This window comes from Bipolaris oryzae, assembly GCF_000523455.1.
Source record: "Bipolaris oryzae ATCC 44560 unplaced genomic scaffold scaffold_324, whole genome shotgun sequence".
NCBI lineage: Eukaryota > Fungi > Ascomycota > Dothideomycetes > Pleosporales > Pleosporaceae > Bipolaris > Bipolaris oryzae.
The window spans coordinates 1-12,600 of record NW_006911600.1 but is presented as its reverse complement, the minus strand read 5'-3'; the positions used below and the strand labels follow the sequence as shown (position 1 = coordinate 12,600).

General features: G+C 49.1%; 4 protein-coding genes across 4 annotated transcripts; 1 reads left to right on the top strand and 3 right to left on the bottom strand.

The window, feature by feature from the left end:
* Window positions 1-2,071: 2,071 nt before the first annotated feature.
* Window positions 2,072-2,425, bottom strand: COCMIDRAFT_43842 (uncharacterized protein; the record flags this gene model as incomplete). The annotated part of the gene is made up of 2 exons (XM_007695469.1): window positions 2,072-2,128; window positions 2,198-2,425. Coding segments are annotated over 2 exons (285 nt in total), but the record flags the coding sequence as incomplete, so codon positions are not given.
* A 1,212-nt stretch (window positions 2,426-3,637) lies between these two features.
* On the bottom strand, window positions 3,638-4,579 carry COCMIDRAFT_10164 (uncharacterized protein; the record flags this gene model as incomplete). Its single annotated transcript, XM_007695468.1, has 1 exon — window positions 3,638-4,579. The coding sequence occupies one exon, from the start codon at window positions 4,577-4,579 to the stop codon at window positions 3,638-3,640; it is 942 nt and encodes a 313-aa protein (XP_007693658.1).
* A 349-nt stretch (window positions 4,580-4,928) lies between these two features.
* On the top strand, window positions 4,929-8,171 carry COCMIDRAFT_110460 (uncharacterized protein; the record flags this gene model as incomplete). Its single annotated transcript, XM_007695467.1, has 4 exons — window positions 4,929-6,240; window positions 6,291-6,802; window positions 6,852-7,430; window positions 7,491-8,171. 4 exons carry the CDS (start codon window positions 4,929-4,931, stop codon window positions 8,169-8,171), a joined length of 3,084 nt encoding a protein of 1,027 aa, XP_007693657.1.
* Window positions 8,172-9,222: 1,051 nt separating this feature from the next.
* On the bottom strand, window positions 9,223-10,623 carry COCMIDRAFT_31108 (uncharacterized protein; the record flags this gene model as incomplete). Its single annotated transcript, XM_007695466.1, has 6 exons — window positions 9,223-9,257; window positions 9,296-9,688; window positions 9,751-9,909; window positions 9,960-10,254; window positions 10,317-10,529; window positions 10,597-10,623. 6 exons carry the CDS (start codon window positions 10,621-10,623, stop codon window positions 9,223-9,225), a joined length of 1,122 nt encoding a protein of 373 aa, XP_007693656.1.
* Between the last annotated feature and the right edge of the window lie 1,977 nt (window positions 10,624-12,600).

The window sequence follows — 12,600 nt, the reverse complement described above, 5'->3', positions numbered from 1 at the left end:
GAAAAACTCAACCACCTGCCCTATCAAACGACTCTTGTTGGATGCAAGACAGTAATGCCGATGCCAATAGCACGCAGCGTAAGTGGCCACATCCACCCGCGGTCGGACGCGTGGTGTCGACAGAATGCCATGCCGAACCTCGCATAGTGTGTTCAAAGCAGCTTGCGCGCCAGTGGTGCCGAGGAACCCAAGGCAGACTTCTGCCATCATCTCGTGTGCAGTCGCTTGGACGTAATACCACTCCTCCTTGTCACACTGGAGAATCAGATTCTTCAGCCCTGCATGTTGGAAGCGCATCTCCTGCGGGTTGGAGAAATCAAAGATTGGGATGCCAATCAGCGTATTCATTGCCCCTACACCATCTGCATCTTGGATTTGTTCGGACATGCCAAGTACTGAGCACAGTTCGCCCATACTAAGAGGCCGAAAGGCAAATACAAGCCAGGTAATGGCCCTGGCTACAAGACTGCGCTTGGCTTCCGGTATGGCATCCATAGTCTTCCGGAAAAGAAATTCCAAATTCACTTCCGGAAGCCTTTCCAGGGCATCAGTGAGAGCATCCAAAGATGGGCTGTTCTGCACATCTTGCACGAGTAGCCGGGTGAGACCAATATCATTGCCACATTTCCTCAAAAGTTCGTCTCGGTATCTCCCAATTGGTAGTGTTGATGCGTACCTGGCATCGAGCTGATGCAACCTGTAGTCAACCTCATCCCTGACACAGGCATCGACATCTTCCGGTGAAAATTCATCCTCGAGTACAATTGTCGGTGCGCCCTTTAGCCACTCATCTAGCGAGTCTGTCGACTTGGTCATGATCAGGAATTTCCATCGCTTCTCCCGTGATTCGGTCATTTCGGCTGCCAAGCGCCAGAACGAGGAGAGCTTGTCTGAACATTCGTCCAGGTTGTCAAGCACAAATACCGTTTCTCCACTGCTGTAGAAGTATCGAATCCTGCTCAATGACAAGAGCAAGTCGTTCTCACTAAGAGTGCGCTGTGCTAGAAAGCGAGACATGTCGCTTTCAAAGTCAAAGCCAGACTTGAGAACCTTGTCGGACCTTACCCACTGTGCAGCTGTGGTCAAAAGGAATGCCCATGTATCCTTGTAACGATCGTCACCCTCGTCAAATGAGAAGTAGTTCCACAGGCTATCAATCCTGGAATGCAGTATCATCTCTTCGAAGAGCAATCCAGACCGCCATGACCTCGGGCCCTGTCCATGGACAATCAAAACATTGGATCCAGTACTCTCCCGCCAGTCAATGTATTGTTGATTATTGGCCAGAGGGTTTCTCTGATGCTGATTGGTAAGCACTGGTCGGACTGGGGGCGCCTGTGCCACGAGGGCATTCATATATGAAGACTCCTCTGCTCGCTCCACCACTCCCTGATCTGATGAATGTCAGTTCAAACACCGGCATAAGGCCCCTTACAAAAGCAATGCTGATTCACCTTACCTAGCTTAACAACATCTTTGAACGCTTCAAAATTTGATTTCAGTTCCAAAATCTGCTCTGCGCATGCTAAAGCCGCATGGGGCTGGGGGAATTCGCGCTGATGTACAAACCCAGTCCGGAGTGTCGCATCAAATTCATTGAAAATCTACAAGATGCAAAGAGTTAGGTCAAGGTCATTTCACCTATGCTGTGAGTCTTGTATCTTACGCATTCCCCAAGGTCCGTGAGAGTAGATACAACGCTGAGGATATCTGTGCTTAGAAGAATCTTGGACTCCACGAAGGCTAGGTTGCATTCGATGACGGCCCTTGCGAGGCTTTTGACATGAAGCAGCGAATTTCCCTTGGGTAATTTTGAACCCGAGAACAAAAGCCGCGCAATCTTCTCTTCCATGTCCAAGACGCTATGCCATCTGTGTGGGCAGCCGATGAATATCTAAGTCGCGGTAGTTAGCCAAGTACCATGAAATCGATTGGCCACAAAGGGTTGAAATACAATCCATTTGGTCGACTCTGCGATGTCGGCATATTGCGGATCCAAGACGGATTGATACAAAGCCTAGAAGCAGTCATTTGGCTGACACTTGCCATGTGAAGGGCCTTTTGTTACTTGTTTGACAATCGTGCCTCCGATATCATGGCACACGAAGACTATCGGCCGGAACGAATCCTATAAGGAGATGATCAATAAGTGCGCACCTGCGTCCCTCTCCCTCTCCCTCTCAGAAAAGGTATATACCTCATCTTTCTCATGCCTTGCCTCTGCAACCGCACGCAGCAATTTTGATGCCTCTTTAGTGATAACCTCTTTCGAGAGCGTCTTGAAAGCATCGTAACCATAATTCATCAAACGGATGCACAGTTCGTACTTCCAGTCCTCTATTCCACGGACCATCTCTCGCTTCGATTCGTCACGCGCTTGCCAAGTTGTCTCGCGGTGGCCGTGAAGTCCATGGATGGTTACAACGCTACTTGGTCAGAACATGGACTTGCGCCCATCATGCACACACTTTCCCAGATTGACCTACTCGAAATATCCCGGAAACATATAATCTTCCTTGCCCTGAAGCCCATAGTCGCCGCTGCTTCCCTCCTCCGCGACGACTGGGTCCATTACATCTGCAATGCTGCTCCGCCGCCCGTTGGCATCGGTGCCTGGCGCGAGGTCAACGTCTTCAGCAGGAGACGTATCATGCTCGTCGCTTGTTGATGATGATGATGATGATGATGATGATGATGATGATGATGTTGCCGCCGAGGAATGGCTATCATCATCTGATGCGATGCTGGGCATCTTCTCTCCCCAATCCCGATTTCGCGCGCAGAATGAGAGTCGGTCCAACAGGCGTGATTATGCTGGAAATCGCAACAGCGAAGCGCGAAGCGAAGGGCTGATGTGGACCTCCAGGCTCAAAATTTTGTCACTTGGTAGCAATCATGCGTAAAATATGCAGTGCAGCCACGTTTACATGGGCGGAGTCTTGATTACATCCAGTCATGCCTAGGTGGGGTCCGTCGGGGGCGGAAACTCGGCAGCGTGTGATGCATATGCATGATCCAGCTGAACCCACAGCCCACTCCTCCAGGTACTTCGAATTCGGCCGATAACTGAAATACGTGCTCGTATCCTGGGGATTGCGCTGCGGGTATACGTGGGCATATTGTAGGTAATAATCTTGGATTCGAAATTGTATGAGAAAGTGGTCATGTAAGTAATCGATAATTCAACATCCACGCCCACTTCGAATGCGTAAAGTGGGCATAGAATCATTATCTAGTAGGTGATACAAAGAAATTTTCGACTAATGTACCGGCACATCTCAACTAGGTTACTGCTGATGCCCCAAGCTGTGGCTCCTGACAACGCCCCCCCACCCCCACCCCCCCCCACTTTCAGTACGATATGTACTCTATACACCGATTTCGGATCCCTGACTTGCTTTTTATTGCATGAAGCTTGAACTACCGTCTTCAAATGTCCACGGTCACTGTTAATTACACAGATGGTATATGGGACCTGCTGCTGATAGGTGTTGTGTGAAAACATTTCAGTGCCATTACCAATTAATAAAATAAGAAGTATGTTAGTTATGCTCATGATTTAAACGATAACCTAGTTGCGAGTGATCATGGTGAATTTATATTCAGTATTTATGTTTGATCTGTGTGTCAAGCCATCCTAAATATGCTTTACTGCAGAGTCCAGGACGGTTTGGAAAGTCACGCCCGAGAGACTGCCGAGGTCCACAGATCCAAGTGCGGTGAGATCATACATCTGTAATTTGTTGGTAGGAGGCAGCTGTGGATCAAAGAGCAGAGGATCATCTTTGGGTCGTCCTCCAAACAGCCTTTGAAAGCTCCTCTCTATAGAACTCTTAGGATCAACCTTGGCTTCTATCTTGAAATCGCAGCGAAAAGGTTTCTCGTCCTGCCTTTTCAACAAGATTGCTGTGCGCATCGTTGACGGTACGCCGGTCTTGGTAGTACTGTTCTCAATAAGTGACCAAGATGCGCTGTCAGCGTTCCCATAAGTCCTTCCTAAAAGATCAATTGAACCGATCACTCTTGTCGCATCTGTGGTTTCTCGGTTGACGCTGCGTTCCCAGCCCAAGTCCACCCCCAACTCTACACCAGCAAGCGGAGGCGCCCCCAGATTGACGCCGGCCATGATTTTCTTCTCTTCTGTCTGCATCGTCTGGACCATGACCATACTATCGAAGGGTGTGATCTGAAACACTTCGGGCTCGGGGTCACCGGGTTGCTCAGGTGCAAACTGGAGGGTGATGTTCACGGCCAAAATGCGCCTTGCTGTCTTGCGGCTGTCGAACCGAAAGTTGAGAACAATAATGGTCGCAAATTCGTCGGCATCGGGGCTCATGAGGCCGTGAATTACGTCCAGACAGGCGCAGCGGATGTCCAGTGCCCCTTTACGCTCGGTAACGTTGGCACGCTGGTAAGGTGCTGACGGGTCGTTTCTGGTGCGAAATGAGCTGCCTTCATCGCCGCCAGGATTCAGCATGATATCAAAAACGTCATCATCGTCGTCGTCGCCGTCGCCGTCGCCGTCATTCTCGTACTCTTCTTCTGTTTGCACGAGGTCGTTGTTGGAAACTTCTGCCATAATCGCGTCAAGATGCTTTTGAAGGCCAAGGCTCCCTTGAGAAAGAATTCAAACGGTTTTCTAGATATACCCATTAGTGGCAATACAACTATACTTACAAAGGAAGCTGTGCGGTGTGGGGGCCATTTCTCAGTCATGAATCTTGTCACGCCGGCTATTCCCCATTTCGAGAATTGCCCCGCCGCTAAAGCGTAAGCACAATTTTGGCAGTAGTTTCGCCTGCTGCCTGCATAGAGCCAAGCTCTGCCGTGCGCAATCTAATGTATGCGTGCACCCATCTCCCACCCATCTATCTGCTTGCCATTCGGATAGCAAAACTTTGTTCATACCAGGCTGCATCCTGCCCGTCATGGAAAGCACACGCCTACAAGACCCCGATGAGTTGGAGATAGCGGAGGAACATGACACTGATAAGGCTGCCGAAAGCGAAACTGACAAGGAAGGGGACTCCAGTGAGTCGGGAAGTGAGGATGAAGAAGACCATGAACAAGACATCAAAGTTCAATTCGAGCGCATCATCGCCGGCTTCAGGGAGGGCCAGCTGAACATCAAAACCATCACCAGCAAGCCAGATGAATACGACTACCTTGACCAAAGGACAAACGATCACAATCCGAGGAATCTCTTGCACATGATTGTAGAGGCAGGAAAGGACAGCGCGAGTGCGCTGAAGCCGCTCGTGGAACATGTGATCAAGCAGCATTGTCACCTCATGGAAGAGACGGACGGTGCTGGCACCACGCCGCTGCAGGCGGCCATCATAGGCGGCATCACTAAACTCGTGGAGTACATGTGTGATGCCTATAACGCCAAGGGGAATATCGATGTCGTTCTGGCGCTTCTGGACTCAAAGAATAACAATTGCCTTCACAAAGCCATGCTGAGCAAGCACAAATATGCGCGCAGAATTGCCCTCAAGCTCATCAAGCGAGTACGCAATCCTAAGACGCTGGAGGCCCAGAACAACGAATTCAAAACCCCGCTTCACATTGCTGTTGAGTGGGACCGCTGCACAGAATCGCAAATGGACGTCGTGCGAGCACTAGTGACCGCTTGCGACGCTGCTCTGAACGTCAACGTGGGCGCCGACGTCGATCCGTGTCGACTCTCAGTGTATCGATACCACGAGAAGACGAGACAAGCAGCGAGGAAGGCTGAAGCTGGGCCTAAAGACATGAGAGAAGAACGCAGCGGTAATAGAGGGAGCGACAAGACAGTAACCAGTAGCTGGAACGCGAAGGAAAGTTCTAAAATCGTACCCGGAGGGCAGCAAGTGCCAAAAGCCCCAGATCAGGTCCGCCCAGTCCCGACGTACCAGCTCAATCGCTCCAAGGAACAGGCACAGGGCAGACACAAGGACCCAACAGTCGAGCAGCAGGATCTTCCAATGCGAGGAATTCAGCGCCAGCCTACACGGTTCGACACGACCGCCGCAAGAATTGCCCATATGGATGAATCTAAGCTAGGCGGGAAATTATCTGTGGCGATGTCGCCTGCTCTGTCCAAGGGGCCAGCCACAGGCACTAACAAGACATCGAAGCATAAAGAAGTGGTCACAGAGGCAACAGCGAATGCAATTCGAGACTTCTTGAAGCTGTATTACATGGGAACTCAGGAAGATCATGAAAGCATTGTTTCATTTCTCTACGGACCAGTCCAAGGTAAGTCCATAGGCAGGGGAAAATACTAGAAGAGACTAAAGGTGCGACAGAAAAGGAATTATACTGGTCATTGGCCGATGGCCCACCTCTGGTTTCATTGCAGAGGTTACAGAAGATGAGTTATGTTAACTTTGAAGACACTTTAAAATACGTGTTGCTCCCAAACATTCGGGTAGACAAACCTGCAGCAGCGGTTTCCAAATTTCTCTCAAGGCCTACTGCCAAGGATACAGGCAAAGGTCGGGATGACTACATGGTTATTTTCGACTGGCTTCGTAGCAAGGGTGTGAAGCGAATCTTCAATCTGTACATTGACGATAGCGAAGAGCCGTCTCACAGCGATGAGACCATTGAAAAAGCTCTTCAGGGAATCGAGGTACTCAAGGTTTGGGATTGGCAGAAGACCGATCTCAGCTCTGAGGTCATAGCCAAAGCTGCCCCGAGTGTCAGTCAAGTCAACCTCTACTGGGGCGGAAACAATGCTATCCTGCGCAGCTGGAGTGAGTCAGAGGGCCTCAATCAACTCAAAAAGCTTGACACAGTTGTGCTTTATGCTACTCAGGTGCGCATGTTTCGAGTCTAGAAAGGCTCAAACGCTGACTATTATGCAGGGTTTGGAGACACGAGCGAGAGAGAAACGAAACTTGGATGCATTTTGCGCTAGACTGAAGTACAACAGAAGCCTACTCATTGAAAGCATTGAAAGCAAGCGATCCAAAGATTCCAAGAATCAGGAATCACTCCCACCGATGATCAAAGTCCAGCGAGATGCATTGCCTTTGAAGAAAACGGAATTGGGAGAAGGACTGACGGCAGCGCAGGAGCAACATAAGGACCAACACAAGTGGCTAACGTGTATGGATGAGTTCGCAACCTTCATTCAGAACGTCGATCTGGATACTTCACGGTTGAATAGCGTTGAGCCGAGGCCAATTATGGTAGCTCTCATCGACGATGGATTAGACATCAACGAACAATCTGTGGCCGACAAAGTAATTGGAGGCCGCAGCTTCCGCAACCAAAATAATCTTAACGCGCCATACTGGGCAACTAGCGGCTTTCATGGCACCGTCATGGCGAGCCTGATCTGCAGAGTTTGTCCCAAGGTTCAGCTTTACGTTCTTCGGCTCGATGAGTATAGCGCAAAAGAGAAAGGGAAAAGGCAAATCACAGCTAAGAGCGCCGAAAAGGTATGTTTCACGCCTGTGATGATATTGCATTGCACCAATTAACTAGGTCTGCTCCCAAAGGCCGTGCGCGCAGCTATCGACCGAGGCGTAGACATTATCTCCATGTCGTGGACCATTGAGAAAACGGTTGACAATGAAGCCGATATCAAGAAGCTCGAATTTGCTCTGGATGAAGCGGCTAAGAAGAACATCCTCCTCTTCTGCTCTGCTAACGACCAAGCTACCGATGCCGATGGGAGCCACCCAGCTGCTAACCCAACACGCTTCAAGATTGGTGCCGCGACAGCATGGGGCACCGCCTGGCGCTGGACTCGGGCCTCGCATGTCGACTTCATCTTCCCTGGCGACCGGGTCATTAAAGACCGACCTGGCAATGTGCCATTCGAGAAGTGCAGCTTGGTCAGCGGCTCGAGCGTCGCGACAGCGTTGGCGGCAGGTTTGGCTGCTCTGGTACTATATTGCGTACAGTTTTCGGTCTATCATCGCGATGCGACCAACCAGCAGGGCAAGGGTGTTACGTTGGAGGATTTTGAAGCTATGAAAACGCGTGATCGCATGGCAGAAGCGTTTCATGCAATCTATACCACCAAGGACAGCGATCATAAGTATATTGAGGTTTGGAACACTTTCGAGACGGCACCAAGGGAAGGGGAGGGTAAGGACAAGGATACTAAACGTGATATACTTGTGACTGTGGCCAACAAACTGATTTCCAGAAGGAAGTTAGTTTTTAGGTCTTAAAATTCACGCCGGCTTCAGTCTTCAAACATGCATTTGTATGGAAGAAGAAGCCCGTGATTGATCAGAACCACAAAGTACAGCAAATAACAAAAAAGCAAATAACAAAAAAGCAAATAACGCGCAGCTATCCTCAGCTCCACCTATTTATACCGTCACGTAGTGTCAAGACGAGCGATATGTTTGCGACGCGATTCTTATCTGAAGTGGCGCAATAGATCCTGATGAGAGCTAGCCGGATCTAGGGATCTGACGAATGTCTGCTCATAGCTGGACGCCACAAGCTGCATGAGTTTCAGCTCGAGCTGATGCCTAATCCACTGCTCATGAGGTGCTGATAGCGGTACTTCTCTCACTCCCCTCATCCTTCCTTGGTCACGGTCCGTATTATGTGGAAGTGTGACCGAGCATAATACTGAGCGCGATAGAAACACGGGAATGGATTAGGAATCAACTTGTGAAGAACTCCTGAAACTTTAATAGAGGTAACAACAACTATGTTTGATATTAGGATATCTAGAAAGTCTGAATTGTTCACGACAACCTCCAATGCGTCTTCTAGGCCGGTTTAATGACGGTACAAATCGAGCTTATCACAGGACACTTGTTGCAATATTTGTCAATGCTTGTCTTCATCCACGCTGACGATTCGTGGTGGGCTTCCCAGAAATTCTTCTTTAATGAGGGAGAAGACATGCTGTTTGACGACTCAAGATTACCACTTAGGCACAACTATATACCACCCTTTGGAGACCTCGCTCTTGGCCGAAATCTGTCCAACGCCCAAATTCTTGCTCACGCTGGTGCGCCAAAGTACCCTTTCATATAGTGCATACAATATTCACAACGGATGCAGGCACGGATATTCGAGTCCATAGGCATTAATCTATCAACAAATATGAAAGACTATGGCTGACTTCCTTTTGGGTTCATCTCCAAAGGTGTTTTTAGGCATCACAATCACTTAGTAAGAATATAATCAAACCTCTGAGTTGAATAAGCCCGGGTATTAATCTCGAAAGTTCCTTTTTCATTATTTTAATAATGAAAGAACTCAGCAATTAGCAGTAGGGTTATGTATTACCAAGACTGTAACATTCAAGGATCTAGACTCGGTTGCTTCTTACCTTTGACGCTACTCCTCTCGTTGTCACTGACACTAAGATTATCTCTTTCACTTGTTGCAATAACCTCTCCAGCTTTATATATTCGCTCTGTTTGTAATTCCGTCAATTCCACTTGGCTCCCATAGCCGTTCTCGGCTATCGCACCTTCGATATACACCGGGCCTTTAGGCCGGCTCTTTCGCCAGGTCGAGGAGAGTTGACCACTAGTGATACCACCGTGGTGTTCCGCGTTACTACGATGGAAGAATTTGGCTGAGCGAGAGAAGGGTGGCGTTCGCGAACTGCCTTGGCCGCTGTCGGTGGCAATGCGGTGAATTTTACGAAGAAGAGGACGGAGAGAGAGACACGAGATGATCATGATGGAGATGGTATATTCGGCCATAGCGAGAATGTCTTTGTAAAACCAGGAGAATTAGTTTTCAAGGTTCTGCAATATGAAAACTTGCATCACTTACACATGGGCAGATTATTCACGACAAGATCCTGTACGGCAAAGCGCACAATGCTAGACGTGATAGTCAAGCTACCAAGCATAAACATGCAAAGCAAACCTGCCTTCTCGCGTCGATATCTGAAGTTCAGGCTCCGGATAATCGGGAGCGGTAAGAGGAATACTGTTATCGAACATCAGTGTGAATTACAAAATGTCCAAGTGTATACTTACTGAAAATCTCGGAAATGATATTAAGGGACCACGTCAGCTGGCCCAGTGGCTTTGCGCTAAAAGCAGAGCAAGCTCCCGGCTTGTCGGACCAGTTGATGGCCAAATCAGTGCCACACCAAAAGGTAATGGCGACATAGGCCGCGATGGCTGATGCTGTCACAAAAAATACCACTGCCCACAGCCCTTTGCGCATCTTGGGTGACGTCGCCGGAATGATACGTATATAGAACGCCAGCATGCTAAACTTGGGAATGAAGAGCCCGCCATCAAACAAGTACATTGTGGCGTATCGGAGCTGTACGTAGCTTTAGCACTTTGTGTGTTCTAGGATTGAATCAGGGGTAGTAGCACACGCACTTTGCGAACATATTCCGACGGTGAGATGAAGTTATTCATCTCATTTACTTTGTATGTTGCAGTGTCGCAAGCAATCAAGGCAGTGCAGTTCAAGACGGCGAGGACGAGCCACAGATCGGCTACAACCATAGACGTTGTCTTGTTTCGAATGTGCACCCCAAACCGACAACCGGCGAGAATGATACTCGTCACATACAAGCACCACTCAATGACCTTGACAGCATTAGAAATAGAAATGTGTGTGCGCTCGATACCTATGGCATGATTGAATTAAACGTACGATAGCACTGGTCTGGTCAATCGCCATGACAGATGGAGCCAGTTTGGGTTTCGATCAGGTGTCCATCAACGAGCCATTTCCACCCAAAGAGGTGGTAACGAGTGGATATTTGTAGGCTCCGTAGGAACTACTTAGGTACGCATTACTAGCAGCCACCTACTACATATGTACATTGGTGGTACCGAAAATTGACCCATTCAGAGAGCGTCGCCTTCCGGTCGTAGTACCCGCTTTCCCAGGCCGTAGTGGCTGCATTCCATGCAAGACCTACTAATTACCTAGTGTTTCGCTTCTCCAACAGTAGGTGTAGGCAGCGGCCGTACCTTTGGCTGGGCGCGAAAGCCGATTCGACGGCGGGGGAATTGAGTTCCTGGGCTACGCTATCCTAGCTTGAAGCTGCTCTACCCGGAGCACGCAAGCGCGCCCAATTATAGTGTATCGCGATGCTCGCTAGTGTGCCTAGCTGCTGTCATTTGCAGGAGACCCTATTTTACGAGTCAAGGTGTTCCAGCGGTTCCCAGCCCCTGAGACAGACAGGCATGCCAAGACGGATAGCAAGGTCGAGACTTGAAAGTCAAGGTTCAGCATTCGAGATCCCTGACTCGAGATTCAGGACATGGGATTCCGGCTCAGATTCCGGCATGATTGCCCCAAGGTGCATAGCGATCTCGAATTCTCCTCTTACAGCATAGTGCACTCTATCTCGCTACTAGAGGTGCACGCCGAGTGCCAGTAGAGTCATGCAAATGCATGACATTCGACGTGTGCATGGTGACGACAACCCCTACATAGAGAGGGAGGCGATGCCAAGGTTTCCAATCAGCCGCACGCCACGCCAAGTAGTATCCAAGCACTTGGCCTGTGGATGACTAAAGTGCAATCAGGCCCCCAGCTGCCTAAGTGTGCTGTCGCGAACGCGATAAACGATACCTGATAACCTAGCCATCCATACTGAATCCCTTCCCGCATCCAAAGCCAGAGAATTAATCCAACAGGAGAATCTAAGACGAATAGGTACATCAAGACCATGCAGCAGATCTCGCAGAACCTATCGTAGCGCATTTCACGAATAGGAGGCTCGTAGTGTCGGAAGAGGGGAAGAACAACGTTAGGCTTTTTAACCTGAGAAGGAGTCTCGCAACGCACTGCAACAAGTAAGAAGAGACGTTTGAAGACTAGTGTTGGAGCGAATAGTTTAGTCAGCTAGAATATGTTCTGATTCGCGCCGATGACAATAGCAAAGAAGATGGTGCCAAGCTTGCTGCAAAAGACTCTAAGGATCGTTCTGAACGTAACCCCGTTAGTCACGTTCGAACTTGCGGCCTTCAGGCACATACAGCCGGGATTTACCAATGCTAGTCATGTGGCCACAACAGAGTACTTGCCTTGGTCTTTGAGCCATGAATGCGCTCCGCTTCGATGACTAGCCCTAGATGAGAACTCTCCTAAGGTTCTCTAATGCTCATAATTGTTACAGAAACACTTATGTTGATTGAATGCAATTACATGTTGCAGTCCACCATTCGCTTTTGCAGCGCGGCGCACACTGAGTCTAGCAGGCCAAAGGAAAAAGCCTCGGTCAACGAGGCAAGGGTTAGGGTAAGCTTCCTTCTAGAAGTAACGAAAATCCTCTTAATGTCGTTAACTAGTTTAGTGATGCCGTAGACGAGGTCTTTCAGTTGGGAGTGATAGTAGAGCTGCGTACGCCTACTCCTCTAGCTACTCTCCCAGAAGCTCTCTGGCAGGCCTGTACACCAAGCAATATACGTACGCGAGCCTAAAGCTTAATCAACGCCAATACGTGATCAGGTTCTACAATATAAGAGCTCTTCGATAGCTTTACTTATCGCGGTAACAAATCAGCTTCAGAAGAGCTCCAAGATAGTAATGCTATTAGCTGAGCTCATCCGCTGTAAGGGGCTGCGCTCCGGGGAGCAATCGCGAGGTATACAAGAGGTTGTATTCGATAAGGAGCTATCTACTCTGCTTACGTGGTGTTTATTT